Source organism: Hoplias malabaricus, chromosome 12 (assembly GCF_029633855.1).
Source record: "Hoplias malabaricus isolate fHopMal1 chromosome 12, fHopMal1.hap1, whole genome shotgun sequence".
NCBI lineage: Eukaryota > Metazoa > Chordata > Actinopteri > Characiformes > Erythrinidae > Hoplias > Hoplias malabaricus.
In genome coordinates, this window is record NC_089811.1 from 23,254,959 (window position 1) to 23,273,239 (window position 18,281).

Consider the following 18,281-nt stretch of genomic DNA (forward strand, 5'->3'; position numbering starts at 1 on the left):
CTGACTCCTTTCAAAGGCCTTATGCTTTCTTTAATGCAGGATTTATTGAAAGACACTCCCACACTTCCACCCACCTCTCAGTGAAATGCTAACCAGTGTGTGCATCTTTTAGCTAAAAGAAATGCCAGTGTTCTACTCGAAGTGCATCCGGTGATGTCGCATTAGCAGCAGTTAGAAAAAATGTGGAAGCCTGTGTTGGCCTTCACTCTGCCAGTCTGGTAGAATCTTATAATTAGTAGCTACTTACTGTAGATAGTGTGTTAGGTTTATGCATAAACTTAACTATTTGCCCCTCTACACTCTCTGCCCCTGAACACTTTCCGTGTTCAAATCTGGCATATGTTCCCTTTGATGGAAATGCTTATATGGCTAACAGAGGATAACAGATTTTGCTCCTCGTTATGCTACACAGTGGGATCCCTTACACCCTGATGCAAACTGGTGGTGAGTTTTTTGGGCTTGTGTGTTTGGTGAGACTCTCTCCAGTGCAGTGAGAAGAGCTGTGTATAAGACACATTTACATTGACATTAATGCTGCACTCTGACAACCCAATATGGCACCCACACCAAAATTATCATGTGACTGCAACTCTTGGATAGCCATATTCAGAATTTTTGGAACTTTGGTGCTTTCCAGTGAATCTGCCTGCATTTCAACCAGTTTTGATGGGAACCAAGAATACATCATCAGTGAGGGGGGCAGTTACGGTGGCTTAGTTCCAGCATTGCTGGGGGAAAACACACAAACAGAGCACTTTCCTGTTTTTATTTCTGTTTTTTTCCCATTTTTTGTTTCAATCAGAAATCACATAATGATCATTTCCCATTTTCATTTTCACTATTTTAAAAATGAAAAGTTCACAGACCCATCCGTTTTTTGGCTCTTTTATCCAGAACACCGTTGAGGATAACATAACATGCATAACCCCATCCAGCTCCGCCATTCATTTTTGTGGAAACATGCCAAAATGTTCAAAATTACATTCGCAAATTAAAACTGAACCAATTCTATGTTGGTAGAAAAGGGCTAATGGTGCAGTTGCTGCAGCGCTAAGCTAGGAGTAGCATTGACAACTATATTCTCTTTATTAGTGAGCAGTGAAGCATCCCAATGATTTTGAATCTGTTATTTTAAATTAAAAAATACTATCTAGTGTGCCTTTACATCATTTACATGAATAAGGAAAATGATGCCCATGGTACATAAATTGATTTGTTGTTATTGCATTATTGCAGTTGTTTTTAATTAGCAAACATTTTATTTAAGTTTGTACCACTTCACTTTTTAAGTTAAGCATGCCCAGGCCTACTTTCTCTCAGAAGTGTGGGTTTAAAAAGGAAAAGGAAAGAATAAGAGTGAAAGGTTAGAGAGATGGATGAGAACTTTTGCTTGAGAAAAAAAACATATCCTTTTTTTTATATATATATTACGTTCACAAGAGCAGGGTGTGGCTGCATCAACACAATAGAGTAAAGCTCCACCTGCCTCCAGCCAATACACCACACTGCACTTAAAATACCTGTGACAACAATTCCTGAATGTTCCTTTGAGCCTCATTTCTATACAGTCTCCTACGGCGAGACAATCTGTATACACACATTCAAACACACACAACGCAAAGCTAGGCCCTGGATTTCACCATTGTTCTTTTTCAATGCAAGAAGATAAATCACTGGCTATAAAATGTCTTTATGATAACAATCAAAAGCAGAGATTACAAAGGTAAAGCCAGGGCAAAACTGGTCAGTCCTCATGCACAGATAACAACTTAATTGAGGTGGATTACATTTAATCCTCAATAAGCAACATGATTTTATTGCTGCATTAAGAATCTTTGTGGTACAGGGTCTAAGGAGCTGCACCCAATTCTCTATATATTTTAAAGGGGGAATTCCACAGTTTTTTTTCAGTATTTCAGTTGAATTTATTTATTCACATGTAAACAATCAAATTCCGAGTGATTGATATGAAGCACAGTTGAGAAATACTTCCAGAGAGCTGTTATCACAGTGGCGGCGATAGAAACCAAACGTCTGAAGCAGTTCAAGCCTCTTAAAGGTGCAGTGTATATGATTACGTTGGATATAGTGTAGATTGAAGACTGTACCCCTCCCTGACCTCTTTTTCCAAGCTGTCACTTCTGCACTGAAATGTGAAAACACAACATGTTGGCCTCTATCAGAATAGGACCCACTACCTTTGTAGGTACTGGCTCCTAATAAGCCAGTGAACACATAAACCTATATTTCACTACCACTGCTAGGTACCACTTAGCTAAGATAATCAACTTTTTCGAGAGGTTCAAGCTCTCCTTGGATTGGTGGCTGACAAAACACCCCAGCGAGAGCTGGTTTCCAAAACCTGCACTTCCCATTAGAGATGGGATTTTGCGACATCACAGGCATGCAAACATTTATTCTCCCAAGTTTGTAACGTTGTGATTGGGGTGGGGAGTGAAGCTGCTAATGGCTACTTTGGGGAGACATTTGCATAACAATCCACCATATAATCCACCATAATTTAGTAAATATTTTGAAAAATGTTTTTTTAAAAAAAAGTTTAGCTGAAAGTTTCCATAATGTATAGAATCTGTCCTGATGAAATACATTTCCAGAAAACCTAAACACAAAAAAACTACACTTTGAATCTTTTAAAGCTCAAATCGCAGAGGTGAGGGTGACCGCAGAGCTCTTCTGCTTGTACTGACTCATCACATTCACCCATCTGTTTTTCATACAAGACATAGCCATAGCTCGCAAACTGTGATAAACACAGCAGAGAAACACATGATCTTCCCATGAATGGTTCATTTTAATGGTAAGCTGTAAACCATAACCCGGAATGATGAGAGCTAATACAGCGAGTGTATGACTGTCCACACAAGACTGTTCACTGGAAGACTGAGCTGGAAATAGTGTACCTCCTGGGAGAGATATAAAGTCTCACAGCTGCACATAAAACAACACCCAATTACTCATGTAAAAATAAGCCTACATTACTCAAGACTAGTAGCGCCAGATGTACCAGTTTAATTCAGTTACTCTTTAATCGCACCACACCTCTCCAAATGCTCTGGATTCAGAGAGACAGGATTTGCTTGCTCCATACAGTCTTGTGCACAAGTTTTGGCAAAAGCAAATTTTTGTTGTTTTGAAGTCAACATATCAGCACTGTCAAGGTAAAATTCCATATATTTTAAGCTTATGCATTAACCAAAACAATAAACAGATATTTCCATTTATTATTAATCATTATTACCATGATTTGGAATTAAATAAAAATAAATAAATAAATAAATTAACTACTGTTCCATGCACTATGTGAAAATTCCACAATGAATAGACCAAGGAGGAGATGTTCTCCCAGTGTGTGTGTGTGTGTGTGTGGGGGGGGGGGGGTTCCTCCAGCAGCTCCAGTGTCCCAATATAGTCTAAAAACACATGCTGGTAGGTGGATTAGCTGTGTGAAATAGTCCACATGAGTGAAGGTATGTTTGATAATGGACACACACTGTAAAAAAATGTCTCAAAATTTTATGGTGAAAAAATATAAAACCATGGCAGTAAATGACTGTAAACTCTAAAAAGATTGAATACAATTTCAGTAACAGTGAAATACCGTAAATACTTTTTATCAGCCAAAACACTCATTTTCACATGTCTTTACTATAAAAAATATATAATTTCAACATAAATACAATTTAAATACACTTCCACTGTGCGTATAATGAACATATTCCATAATATTTATATATTTGTAAAATAAATTTTATCACTGTTAAATACAAAAACCATTATGAGCTGTACAAGTGTCCAAGGACTGGGAGGAGCTGAGACTCATTAGGGAGCTCCCAGCATGCCTTGCAGCTCCATATTTTCTGTGATTTTCAGAGATTCTTTGTTTTTCATCTGTCTTTATGATTTTGGGTTGCATTGGAGCGATTATTTTGTGCATTTGCATGTGTGTGTGTGTGTTTGTGTTTCTGTGCATGTTTAGTGTGTGACGAGATGTGTGTTGGTCATGAATGTTCACCATCAACCTGTGTTCCAGTGCTGGAGTGTTGCACCCAGATGCTGCACATTTCTGCAATACTTCTTTTAAGGGCTGAATATAGGATCTAATTTCTCAGGTCTCCATTCTCTCATTTGTCATACTATTTACATGTTAATTTTATGGCAAAACAATGTTTATTTGGTTTTTATGTAAACACTATGGGGTTTTTACAATGTATATGTTTTGTAACAGAAAAGTACTGTGAATAAAACAGTTCTTGAATGTAAATTTACGATTTCCTAAAACAATACTGTAATGTCATATACATTTTGACCGTATATGTTATGTGAAATTTTGGCAACCACAGATGTTTTTATTTTTATTTTTTTTTTTTTTACAGATATTTCTTACAGTGTAGGGTGTGTTTGTGCCCGGCACTCAATGATTCTTGGCATCACCTCAAGGCGTCCCAGAAAAGGATGAAGCATTATAAGAAATAATTAAAACTTGCCATGAAGAATTTCCTTCTATTACAAATTAAGAATTTTTTCTTTCTCTGTATACATCCCTTCTGCACATATTACTGCACAGTTACTGTTGAATTGCTGGAAGTAAAATGTATTAAAAAAAAAGTTTCTGAAAAGCACAAAAATTCCAATTATCATTTCCCATGTTTAAGCTTGTTCCCTGTGGAAAATCTTTTTACTTAGGAAATTAAAGTAGACCTATTACAACAATTAGATTCAAACTTTTGAATACCGCATTTTGGAAACACTTCACCAGTAGAGAGATTTTAAGCCCATCCATACATTTTAAAGCAATAGAAGAACAAATAATATAAACTGCTTGGCAAATGTTTAGACACCTCCTCATAGGGTGCATTTTTCTTATTTTTCAGTTTTACTCATTCAAGAGGGAGTATAGGCCTACATAGACATATGGAGTTAAGACCATCCAAACCACCCAGAGAGAGTGAGGCCAATTAGCTTTTGGCTGAGGTCTTTGTTCACTAGGAAAATCAACAAAACGTGATTTGACCATGTTTGTCCAACTGTAGGTTCCTCAGCATGGTCGCGCGCACACACTGTGATATTTAATTATCATATTATTGCAAGTCCATGCATTGTATATTATTTAATACTAACATGTTTTAATATTTCAATCACTTAAAAACCCCAAATGCCGATCATCAACATTTGCTACTGATTAAGTAAATAATAAAATGAAATCAGAGCTTTACATTTTAAGGCCATTGAACTCACATCTCCTTCAAATCTTTGCCTCCTATGCATTCCTGCTGTTAATGATTTTCTAGAATGTCTCTGAGGAAGAAAGCCAAAAACACCTGATTAATTCAGTGGAAAGTAAAGTTTATGAGACCACACATACAGTGCACACAAAACACTCCATGAGCTCTGTTACAGTTAAAAACCCAAGCTTTATCTGCATCTCCAAAGGCAATCATGTAGTTCAGCAGTGATCCGAGAGATAAGATTTTCTTTAATGATTACACCCATCACTCCCCATGATCCATACACAGCTGCTGTGTGCATAGAGAAGTTGTTTTATAGAGTAGAAAAAACACCCATCTCAAAAAATAAATAATACGGGGTAAAGCAATTAACATATTTACACTTAAAGCTATCAGTGTTCCAAACAAAACACTGAATCATCCACGATCATCAACCAAGTCAGCATTTATGGGTGTGGGTGTGTGTGTGTTTTATGATGCAATGCAGCATTAGAGACTTTCCATTTGAAGTGACAAAGAGTTTTGTTAACTTCTGGATTGTGCTTTAGATAAAAAAAAAAAAAAACTATATAAATTAACTGTTTAAAACCTTCTGCAAATACAGTGACAAAATTGGCAACTTCTTTCTTTGGTCTTTTGATATTTGAGATTTCAATACTTCATTTGTAGTTTTTAATCAACTGGCTCTTTTAAAAATGGCTGTTAACATTCTGTATGAATTGGAGTTTGAATTTCTTGTGAAGTGCTCTAGGGGGTTTTCAGAACAGAAGACAACCGGCCTCAGAGTTTGGACATATGTGGTAAGATCCGAAAGTTAGATTAATGCCAGTTTTTCCAGTTTTCCAGTTGGCCTTGACATAGGAAGTGAGCAATGTTTTTTATTAAATTTTGCTTCCAATATTTAGCGCTAGAGCTATGAGGCTACAAACACTATAATTCAGTAGTTACATGCAGCCTATCCTTACCCAAAAAAAAAAAAAAACCTGCTGCAGGAGAACATTACACAGGAGAAAGTCCTGCTTCTTCGTATGTTTTGGAGTGCACACTTAGGCTCAGAGTTAAGTTTTAGGGTTAGGGTTAGGGTCAGGCTTAGAGTTAGGGATAGGTTTTAAGACCTGTTTTTAAGCTAATTAGGCAGCAGAAATTCACATCAACATACACATAGGGGGAACAATATTTCATACACATTGAACAAATCTTGGGAATGGCCTTTTAGTCAAATATGTCAAATTCAAGTTGAGACCAAGGTGTTCCATAAATACACCTCCAAAAAAATCTGTCAACCTGTAGAGAACTCAGGTCTTCAGAAATGCTGCACAGACATGTCGGGACACATGATGACCTAAGGTGAACTAGAAAAAAGGAAGAAGAAAAGTGTAGCTGAATGCTGCAGGTGGGACCTTTTAGGCAACAGGTGTTAAGACGATGTGCCTGATTCTGCAGAGGAGTCAGATTTCAACACAACAACTGTGGTCCCAATCAAATGCATAGTATGTTTGATCCTAAAATAATTGTGACATAAACCATTCATGTTTAAGCAGTGTATTTGATGAGAAATGCACTAAATGCATTGGAGAGCACCCGCACAGTGTAACGGCACATTCACACTACACCACTTTAGACCCGATTTTCCCATCACTGGACAGTTTTTGGAGTTTTTGCAGACAAAACCCTCAGGTTGGAGGCAAATTGTAGTTTTTGCGCAGCGCTGGATCAGTTAATATGTAGCTCACAGAGTGACCGCAGATGCCTTAAAACACCCATCAAATATCTAGCAGGTTTGATATCTAGACTCTAACTCCACTAGAGTGAAAAGTCTTGTGACAGCAGTGAATGCGGAGACCAATTACAGCCAATGAGAACACCAGACATGGGTGAGGGGAAAGCCTAGCTAGAACTACAATGCTACCCGCATTTGACTATCCAGATTCTCATCCATATACTAGTACTTTTAGTTTTTTACTTGTGCTTTCACTGCAAACTGTTTCTGTGTGTTTTGTAAGAAAAAAAAATGTCTTGTGTATGGTATCTCAACAAGTCTCACGTGAGTTTCCTTGACAAAATATATTTTGAGACACCAGAGCGTCACTGGGGTTCCTCCCGGTGAAAGGCCTTGTAATTCGTGACCCTGTGTAGCCGATCAGTCATGTAACGTGGAAGGCAAATACACTGAAAGACTCCAGATATTGTGATGAGTATAACATTTAGGTTGGGTAGTGTGCGCATGGCATAAGCTGGCTCCTGAATGTTTTGTTTTCATCATCATACACAACAATATATAAATACATACAATTTAATAAAAAAACAAAACAAAAAACAAATAACAAATCAAATCATTATAAATGAAGCCTTTGTGGCTGACTGCTGCATTCAGCTACACTGTTAAAGGCGAAGTTCACGAGTGTAATCAAGAAATACTTTTCATATAATTCCAAAGATGTTTCCCTACCATTTGCTGCTCTCCGTTCTTTTTGCTTGAAACCAGACCAATGTGTTTATGAAGCCCTGGTGTCACTAAATGGGGTCTCTTGCTTTCTCTGATTTTTAACCAATGGAGAGAATTCCAAGCATTGAAAATCAGAAAAAAAATAAAGATATTGATCTATTCCTGCTCAATAGGTGGGTAATATTGACTTATTTTTGTTGTGTCAGTATAATTAATGTGGAAATATCTCCAAATTCAGAAGATGGCTAACTTCATTACTGAAAGTGCTACAAAAGTAAACAACGCAAGTTTGTTGTAATTCATACAGGGAATAAAACAGAAAAGATAAACTTCAGCCAAGTACAAAAAAAACAAAAAACAAAACAAAAATAAACATTTCCCTCAACAACGTAAACAAAGCAGAGAGAACTGCAGTTCCTGACAATTGAAGACATGCCCTTTAAATATTATTCATTTTTATAAACATATATTACCTCCTCAACAACACTGACAAAACTACGCAAACATCATGAAGGGTTTGGGTGTATTCGGGATGTAGTTACTAAAAAGAGTTTGGTGGTAACTGACCTCTGGTGTTTGTTAGCTAATGTCATAGCTCCAGCGCTAAATTCAGAACATCAAACACATGTAAATAAGAACCTTTTTTTGTTTTTTTACAATAAGGTGCCATGGACTGGAGGGCATTTGTGGTGGCTTCTCATTCAATAACAATGGAAAAGGCACGTTGAAAGTACTTCCATCATGAACACGATAAATAAAGAAACAGCTGATGACATAACTCTCAGCTACGTTGGCATCGTTTAGGTGTTTCGTTGTGTCCCTTTGAGGGGGTGGTGGGGTGGGGTGGTTAAAGGCCTAGTTCCAACCCAGTTCACTCCGATGCACCTCATGAATTGCCGAAAGTGAAGCGTGACCAACACACCGACATCTACCAGCAGGATCAGGGAGGCAGCTCGGGGTATTTACCGGCCGGCCAGTGGGAGCAGTTCTAAGTCTGGTGTCTCTTCATGTGCAGGGCCAGGTGGTCAGATCTGGAGAAGCTCCGGCTGCACACGGCACACTGGAAGGGCTTAGCCCCCGTGTGCTTCCTGAAGTGGCGGGTCAGCTCATCGGAACGGGCAAAGCGCCAATCACAACCCTCCCAGGAGCATTTGTACGGCTTCTCTCCTGAAATAAAACACCAGCTGATACAGTTACAGTGGACGGGGGATGCCATCATTCCAGCACTGAATATCTGTGCTCAATTCAGGGAAATTTTTTATTTACATTCAGTAGCATTGTCACAGAGCAGTTTACTATTTTATAAATCCACACTGAAAAATCATTAATCTGAGCAGATGTAAATATAGCATAATTTAATCTGTGATAGTAACAACAAAACATATATTTGCACTGGTACAAAAATATACCATGATGGGGAGTTAATCTGTTTTTGTTCATGACCTAAGACTTGTCCCTTAACAAGATGTTTTGTTGTAATCCCAACCAAGATTTTTAGGTTCTCACATTTCACTATTTTGAAGTAAGCAGAGCCACAGGAACTACGAAACAAGGTGTGGGGACAGCCAACCAACGTCTGCCACTGAGCTCTGACTGAGGATTCCTACAGTTACTGCTAATGAGAAAATTCAGCTTGAGGTGGCTTAAAATGGATTCTTCTGAGCCACCTGAAGGTATAATATCATTATGGTAATATACCATAATATGATAAGGCACTGTAGTGTATTGGATGGATGAAATTAACATGAGCTTTTGTGCATCAGAGTTTGGGCCAATTTTTTTCTGGACTTAAGTGGGGAAAATATAAGTTGCCTCTACACTTTTAAAAATAAAGCTGCTACAAAGGGTTCTTTGAGTGATGTCATATAAGAACCAATTATAGAACCAAATTTGTTTATTTCAAAAGTTTTAAAAACCTTTGCTCAGTTTTAAGATTCTTTAACAATTATTATTTTTAAAGATTTAAACAATGTTTTAATAACAATATTATTAAACAATGTTTCTTTATGGAACCAAAATGTTTCTTCTATGGCATTGCTCAAAAAAAACAACAACAACAACAACAAAAAAAAACATTGTAGCACTCTTATTTTGGATTTGAATTTCTATGTTTTGTGCAAAAATATATTAAGTAGTTTATATAAAGGCTAGTCTTGTTTGATCTACAGTACTGTGCAGAAGTCTTAGGCACCTAAGGTAATTATGTATATATATTTAAACTATATGTGTATGAAATTATATATAATAAGAAATATACAATAATTAATTTTTTTTTTTATTAAAGAAGTAGGTGTGCGTGAGTTTGAAGAACAATGTTTTGGTCAGATTCTCCTTTATTGCATGAATTTGTTAAATTGTTAAATCAACAGCACACATTATTTGAAATCATTTTTATTAACAGGTAAAACTAGGTATTGGATGATAATCTAACCTCAAATAATATGGACTATCACGAAGAGAGATTTAAACCAACATATTCACACACAGAACATCACACTTACTGGAGTAATGTTATTTGGTTTTATTCTAATGATGGGTGTTATTTTTTGTTTGTTTGTTTGTTTGTTTGTTTTTAGCAAATAAACTTCTCAGATAAATATGTAAAAAATGTTTGCACAGTACTGTACATAACAATCTGATGCAAAATCTTGCCTTCATTTTTTAAGTAGCGCAAGCACTAGATTTTGTATAAGTGCGAGGCAACAGTGGCAAGGAAACATTGCCTAAAACATGAGAAACTTTCTGAACTTGATAAGAACCAAGACTCAAGCACTCAACCATAACACAACAGCGGTATGAATGAAGACTTGTGAATTTACAATACTGAATATAAAATTAGAACAAAATAAGAGTAAAGGCCCACATACGTTAACTAATGAAAACCAATGACTAGAAATATATTTAGAACTCTAAAAATATATGAATGACTGCTGCTAGAAGTCTAAGAGCATGATAAGGACAAGTTCTAGAAAACCAACCTCTGTCAGAAAAAGATGGCACTAATGGACGTATCATGGCAGTAAGTGCCAGTGATGGGCTTCTCATCAGTTATAATTTTAAAGGGCTTTTTTTGCAGCCAATCAAAAGGACGTGTAACACAGGACACCTTTTAGAATGCGAGCACATGCCTGCAGCATACTTCTGCCTGGCAACATAAGGCAGCTCCAAAATAAGAGAACGGCCAGTCAGAAGAGTACTTTCCTGACGTTCTTGATGAAAAAGCCTTACCTGTATGGGTGCGTAGATGTGCCTTCAGGTGGGAGGACTTGGTGTAGACTTTCTTACACCCTGATGCAAAAGAATGCAATAAATGTCAGTGAGCAGATGTTGTTGCGTAACTTTAATTACCAAGCCCTGGCTAGCTCTGACATGTTTGCCCAGCTCAAACCCTGAATGATTATGTCTTATAAAAAGGGCAAAGCTCTAATATTAAAGATAATAGCTCCATTCTCTTTCTTCTGCAGAACAGTTAGTCATGCCGCTGAGGAAGATACACAGGTGTTATGCCAAGTCACACTACAACACCTGTTACGTACATACCTCTAAATCCAGATACTTTGAATCCTATGTTTATTTTTTATTGAGTTGCTTTAAAATTCGTACTCATGCCACTAATAATTAGGATTACTATATAATTACTATGTATTAGTGTAAATCTAGCATTTAAAGTTAAATATTTCTCTTAGAAAACCTCTGAGAGAGACTGTCTGCTGTCCAAAGCCACAGATACAGTTCTAGGGCTTGGGGTGACAGTGCTTGAAAGTGAAAACACTTTCTCCTTGTAAGTTTGTGTTGAGGCTCACCTGGGACATCGCAGTGATGTATCCTCCTCTTGTCAAGATCAGGATTGTTCCTGCGATTGTACCTGGCAGGCACTGCTTCTGTCTGTACGCCCATAGCTGCTGACCCAGGGCCTAGGGCTGGCCCTGTCATTTTAGACGCCATGCTGGCAGCGTAGGAGGGTGGCGGCGACAGGTTTTGTATGAGTTCTTTTCTCCTGTCTGGGCTTCCAGGTTCTGAGTTGGGAGGGGATGGTGGAAGGTATGCTGCTTTCTGCTGCTGATGCTGACCGAAGTGGCCAGAGGACGAAGGCCCATTCCTGCCCAGCTCACACATGGGGGTTCCTGAAATCTGATTGTTGGATGAGTGCATGTTGTTGTATGAGCACATGCCACTGTGAGGCTCCATAAAGGAGTGAGTGCCAGACACCTGCGGATCCAGGTCTGAATTTAAAAGCTGAAATAAAGGAACGTCTTGAAAGTCAATCGGCGGCGTCTCTTGTTTGATGTAAGTGTTGCTGCCTGTTCCGTGGGCTGTATTGTAGAACTGTGGGTAATCGGAAGATGGCGTATTTTGGCAGCTTGGGTAGCTGAGAGACTGCAGGGGTTCAGGCTTCATTTGTGGGGCCCTCACGGGTCGGCAGAGTCCAGTTCGGAGGTAAGTGACATCCGGCAGGAAGACATTCATGTTGATGCTGTAGGGAGAAGCCTGCTCCATCGTCAGGAAATTGTCCTGATTGAACTTATGCTCTGAGCCTGGTGGAAACTGAGGCTGCAGATATTTGTCCATCTGGAGACAAAAAAATATAAAACATGTTATAAACATGTTATAAACCTGTTGCAAACATGTTACAATGCCTCTGCCAAGACTAAAGCATAACCACTAAGACTCTAAAGTGGCAGGATAACATCACTTCTGGCAACACTGCAGACTGGGGTTTAATGCCCAGCTTAGGCAGGAACATGAGATGAATGAGAGTCCTTAAGCGAGACACAGAATGCTACAGTATAGCTTACAGCTGTGACCTCTCTAAAATGCTATGTGGCTCTGTATAAGTACGTATAAATGTAATAGTACAATTTTTCATTCATTAATTTATTTTCTGTAATTTTTCATCCTTTTCAGGGTCACAGAATCATGTTTTTCTTTGTACAGCAAAGATATCTAACCTATTTATTATACTTCAGAATTATATGTCTTCCCTTGTATTGAAATTATATTTAAATATATGTACACTTTTGTTGTTGGTGTGAGTTCCTGACCAGTACTGTCCATAAAATGCTGTCGTGAATGAAAAACACTTAATAACTTCAGAATGAATGGGCGGAGTCATGGGAGGACGACTGGTCTGCTTGCACAACCACAAGCAGCCGGCGGAGGAGGAGGAGAAGGAACCCCTTAAACTCGAAAGGAGGAAAGATCTGGCAAGGGGAAACACCAACCTTGAGGAACAGCGCAGCCTTGCCCTTAAGCGAGGGAACACCTCACACACAAAGCAACACAAATATGCAATCTCCAAATGATCAATTTGCCAAAGGTGAACCTTACTTGCTCGCCACTGGGAATGAATGCTCTACCAACTAAGCAAATGTTGTTCATATACCACCTCTGGCAAATTTTCTGTAGTGTCTCTGGATAGGGCATCTGAGATCCGTCCAGTGCAAGGAATTTCCTCCCTGCCTTTCAAGACCACCCTGTTCCTCCAGATTGGAGTTTCCCCTCACCAGACATTCCCACCATTCAAGTTTCTGAGTTTCAAGAGTTTCTCAGTGTCTGGAGGCGGGGCTGGGTCTCTGGTAACTGGACAAGCAGATCAATGCTACCTTGCTCATAACATAAGAATGTGTGGATATATGTTAATGCATTGGTTTTTCAGAAACCACATATACAAGTCATTCAACATAAGCTAGTTGTATGGATTGTTTACAGTCTATTAGAAATGATACAGTGTGTAGTCTACTTTCAATTATATAGTTTTTGAAAATGGTTATGACACTTTTGTGTAGACTATAGTGTACTGAACAATGTTTTCAAAATGAAAACTGTATGTAAAGCTGCATTCCCTAATTGTTCATTCATTCATTGGCTGTAACTGCTTATCCAGTTCAGGGTCGTGTTGGGTCCGGAGCCTACCCGGAATCACTGGGCACAAGGCAGGAGCACACCCTGGAGGGGGGCCCTTCCATCACAGGGTGACACACACTCACACATTCACTAACTCACTCACACCTACGGACAATTTTCAGTCACCAATCCACCTACCAACGTGTGTTTGGACTGTGGGAGGAAACCGGAGCACCCGGAGGAAACCCACGCGGACACAGAGAGAACACACCAAACTCAAAATTTTTGTGTGAGTACACACAAAAATTGCACTATGAATACACTTATTTCTTAACATCAAAAGCTTGCATTAAATTAAGTCTTCATCCAGATATATAATTTAAAATTGTGTACATGTTACTCAAATGGTATCTCTGGAAGTAGATAATTGATACAACACGCTGATGTCAATAAATAATCAGAATAGCACAGAATCTTTCAAAAAATATTCAGGATCTGGTGTGTCCTTTGCTTGTGTTAATGAAGTGTACTTTCAAACTGAATGGAATATATGCAAATGGCTGTGGTGAGGAGATCAAAACCACCTGAAACAGTTTGAAGTGTCACTGGCAGAGATGACACAAACAAAAATGACCTGACCGTGCTCTATATTGCAAATTTACTTAAATCTAATGAACATGAAACAGTGCCAAATTTTGAATATTCAAATGGTCTGCTGATCACTTAATTATTTTTACCACCTTTAAATAACAAATAAAATCCTAGACCTCACTGTAGATGTGTATATACTTCAATCCTTAGCTCCTGACCAAAGCTATACATTTTGCCTCTGGCATTCTTTTTGTTTAAGTATAATGTCTATAACATTAGCACTTTAATACAATGTGTGTATCTCCCAAACAGATTTTGATTTGATGGTCTCCATTTGGAGGGAGTGTGTGAAGCTGTTCTGACCTACGATATACAGCCAAAAGTGAGTCGACACCTGCTCGTCTAATATTTCTCCAGAAATCAAGGGCATTAATACTGGCCTGGTCTATCCTTTGCAGTGCATGTTGCAATGAAAGCGTCTACTCTTCTGGGAAGGATTTAGATGACTTGTTGTAACACTGTGGTGAGGATTTGATGACACTCAGCCAGAAATCACAAAAACTAGCCTAACTCATCCCAAAGTTATTGGCTGGTGCGTCACTCCTAAAACCCAGATCCACATCTACCTCTAGCTCACACTTGGCGCTGGGCATGGTGACCTTAGGCTCATGTGAGCTCGCTCTAGTGTCCCATTTCATTTCATATCATGCTTGTTTAAGTAGATTATAGCTGTGGTGAATAATGGGTGACCCTTAAAATAGCTGAATTCACTCGCTGGGGGTTGTCCTCAAATAGTGTATTAATTGAAATACTCAAGTATATATAGCTACATCCATTCCATTTCAATCATCTGGAACATTTTATTTTTTATTTTTTTTGGTCTTCCCTATCCTTACAGAACGACCTGTGCATCTGGACACTAGGTGGTCGATGGGAGCTGTGTGTTGCGGGATGTAAAACCTCAGGACGCTGCTTCTTTGCCCAACACAAACCTCTAAAAAATCTTCGTCTGAATTTAGCTCTTCCAGCTGCTGCGAGTTTTCAGATTAAGGTCAGTGCTAAGTGGCGAGTTCGCGTTCTCCCCTCAGACCCTCAGAACTGCCCCGTTTACTGCGAGGGAGTGGGGCTTTTATTTCTCTAAAATGACCACCGCTCCACCTGGTTCTCGACACTGATGATTAAAAATAACCAAACGACCACAATAACGTCTCCTCTGAGAGAGAGAGAGAGGGGGGGGGGGGGGTCTATATTCAGGCTATTAAAGCCCCCCTCCCGCAATTTAGGATATGTACCTTGCTGTTATCAGACTACGAGCATCAACATAGAAATCAATAACGCACACTTTCAGTATCAACAAACAGCAAAAAGCAATCCCATAACATTCCCCTACCACAGTCTGCCTCTGCTTGGATGGAGCTGCATTCAATCCACTCCTCTCCTTCGCTGGAGGCTTCGCAAACGTCTCCTCGGCCACAGGGACAAGGTTCTGTGGTCAGGGCTTGACCACACGCCGGACTTCTCCTCTCCACGGCGAGTTAAAAAAAAGCCTGAAAACGCAGCCCGGCTCGTGGGCAGGACCTAGCGCGCGACTCCTCACTGCTCTGGGCTCAGCGTTGCGGTGCTGAATGCGCGAGGGCTAGGCTAGGCTAGCTGTCATGTCGCCTTTGACATGACAAATTACGCAACCGCCTCATTTCAACGCCTGAAGATGGGGCGGGGCCGAGCGCGTGCGAAGCTGATAATGACGATGATGATGTTGTTGAAGATGGTGATGAAGATGATGATGATTATACCCTCTCTTGTTTTTTTCCGATAGCTTCTCTATTTATTGAGAAAAAAACAACATTTTCTAATTGAGGAAAGAACTCAAACACAAGCTTTTACAGCGTAGAAAAGCCACTGCAGGCGCACGTGAGCCTATAAATGTTCATGTCCAATGCCAAGGGTCGACTTGAGGGGCAGCACTGGGCTGGGGGAACTTCTATGAGTCTGGGATCCAGGATCAACCATCCGATCATAACATTGACTTCAGAAGAAATGCTGGATGGGTTGGTGTCTGCCAACATTTGGACAGTTCTAGCAAACATTGCGCTTTCTAGGTACGAGTGAGGTGGTGTTCCTCACCAAATCCAACAGCACTATCTTACTAAGCCTTCCCAAAATAGGAGAGGGTCTTATTGTAGTTGAAATGTGGGACAAACTCCCTAATGATACGTTTGTATATACATAGTGTCTTAGTATGAAACAGTCATTTTTAAATTTTGAGAACATGACATCCTAGAAATTTGGAACCTGTTAAACCTGTTACGGCTGCATGGTTTTCATCTCACATATCTGGGCTCTATTCAAGTTAGAAAGCACCCCTGTTAATCACTGCAGATATTAAAAATGTGTTTGATTCCTTACATACAGTAAAAACCCAACTGTACCTTTCAGGGTCATTTGTCACTGAGCTGGTACCTTAAAGAAACACAATTGTTTTTATAGTTATTTTTTTAAGTTGTAGTGTACACAGAAGTGTACCTTCAAAGGGACAACAATGGTCTTAAAGTCCAACAATGCACCCTAAAGTAAGTGACATCCTCTTGTCCTGAAGATCATTTCTCATGAGACTTTTCAAATAGAATATTTAAACAAAACAGGATGTATGAAATCAATAAATCAACACGGTGTAGATTCTACAATTAAAATGTGACTATGATACATTTATGTTCCTGAATTAAAGGAACAGCACATAGACCTTAAAGTGACAACAACAGCAGTGAAATGTGCTTTGATTTACAAAACTTTTTTTTTTTCACAATGCAATGAAAGACAACCACATTTAGAGCAAAATGGTGACAGTTTTTCTGAGACTGCATTCTATTCACGTAAATGTCAATAAAATGTTGATCAGCACAACCTTCTTTACTTCTGACTCTAATGGTGTTGATACAATGTGGACACAACGTACACTTTAAGTTCTAAAAATACTTTTAAAAAGTTTGTATGTTACTTTTCTTTGGTTCATCCGGATTTTACTGACAGATTAAAAGGGTGCTGTAAAGGTATATTTTAACCCAATCCCAGCTTAAAATCACTGTAAATGGACCCTCGATGGTGCATGATCCTCAAGATGCAATACTTTAAACGACAGCCTTTCAGCTTGATCATTCATTCATTCATTATCTGTAACCGCTTATCCAATTCAGGGTCGCAGTGGGTAGAGCATATGTGAAATCATTGGGCACAAGGCAGGAATACACCCAAAAATACACATGAAAGGGGCGCCAGTCCTTCAACAGGGCAACACACACACACATCACACCAATCCATCTGCAACGTGTGTTTTTTTGGACTGTGGGAGGAAACCGGAGCACCCAGAGGAAACCCACGCGGACACAGGGAGAACACACCAACTCCTCACAGACAGTCCCCCGGAGTGGGAATCGAACCCAGGTCCATGGAGCTGTGTGACTGCGACACTAGTTGCTGCACCACCGTGCCGCCCCTATTATTTTATTTTACTTTCACTAATTATGTTCCCTAACTAAATTACTGTGTACCGCCCCAGTGCCAACTTAAACCCCTTCAGTTAGGCGAAATACATGGGGCAGCCATGGTTTAATGGTTAGAGAAGAGGGCTTAGGACTGGAAGGCCACTGGTTTGATTTCCATGTCCAGAGTAAAGGAACAGCTCTGTCCTTGTCCCTCAGTCTATGGCTAAGGTGCTCCCCAGGTGCTGGGGATGGCTGGCTGCTGCTCTGGTTGTGTGTTCACTGCCACAGATGCACTGGGGTGGGTGTGTTCAGTGGCACAAATGGGTTAAATGTGGGAGACACATTTCATGGTACAATGATAAATAATTGCACATTTGATTTGATAACTATATCTTTAGTGTTCTACTTTAATTGCCAGTGATTCACTCTACATACAAAAAGGATATCCAACAGGTCACTAGGGTGGCACAAAGGTTGAGAGGGAGCTTATTAAAGTTACACCCTCTATAAACTTTAGTTAGGTACGCAATTGTAGTATGATGCATACCAATTATATTTTTTGTATGTTGCTTTGATTCCATGTACAGCACTCATTAGTCATTGGTGGAATAGGTCTATTCACTGTATAGAACTGTGTACCAGCCCCTACCTCTGCATAACCCAAGTTATGGTCTC

At 39.3% G+C, this 18,281-nt stretch overlaps 1 protein-coding gene across 1 annotated transcript; it reads right to left on the bottom strand.

Annotated features, from left to right (window-relative positions):
• Nucleotides 1-5,321: 5,321 nt before the first annotated feature.
• klf5b (Kruppel like factor 5b) lies at nucleotides 5,322-15,743 on the bottom strand. Its single transcript, XM_066686839.1, has 4 exons — nucleotides 15,518-15,743; nucleotides 11,496-12,261; nucleotides 10,921-10,980; nucleotides 5,322-8,859 (listed from the first exon to the last, which is right to left on the bottom strand). Exons 2-4 carry the CDS (start codon nucleotides 12,259-12,261, stop codon nucleotides 8,681-8,683), a joined length of 1,005 nt encoding a protein of 334 aa, XP_066542936.1. The 5' UTR covers nucleotides 15,518-15,743; the 3' UTR covers nucleotides 5,322-8,680.
• Nucleotides 15,744-18,281: the final 2,538 nt, after the last annotated feature.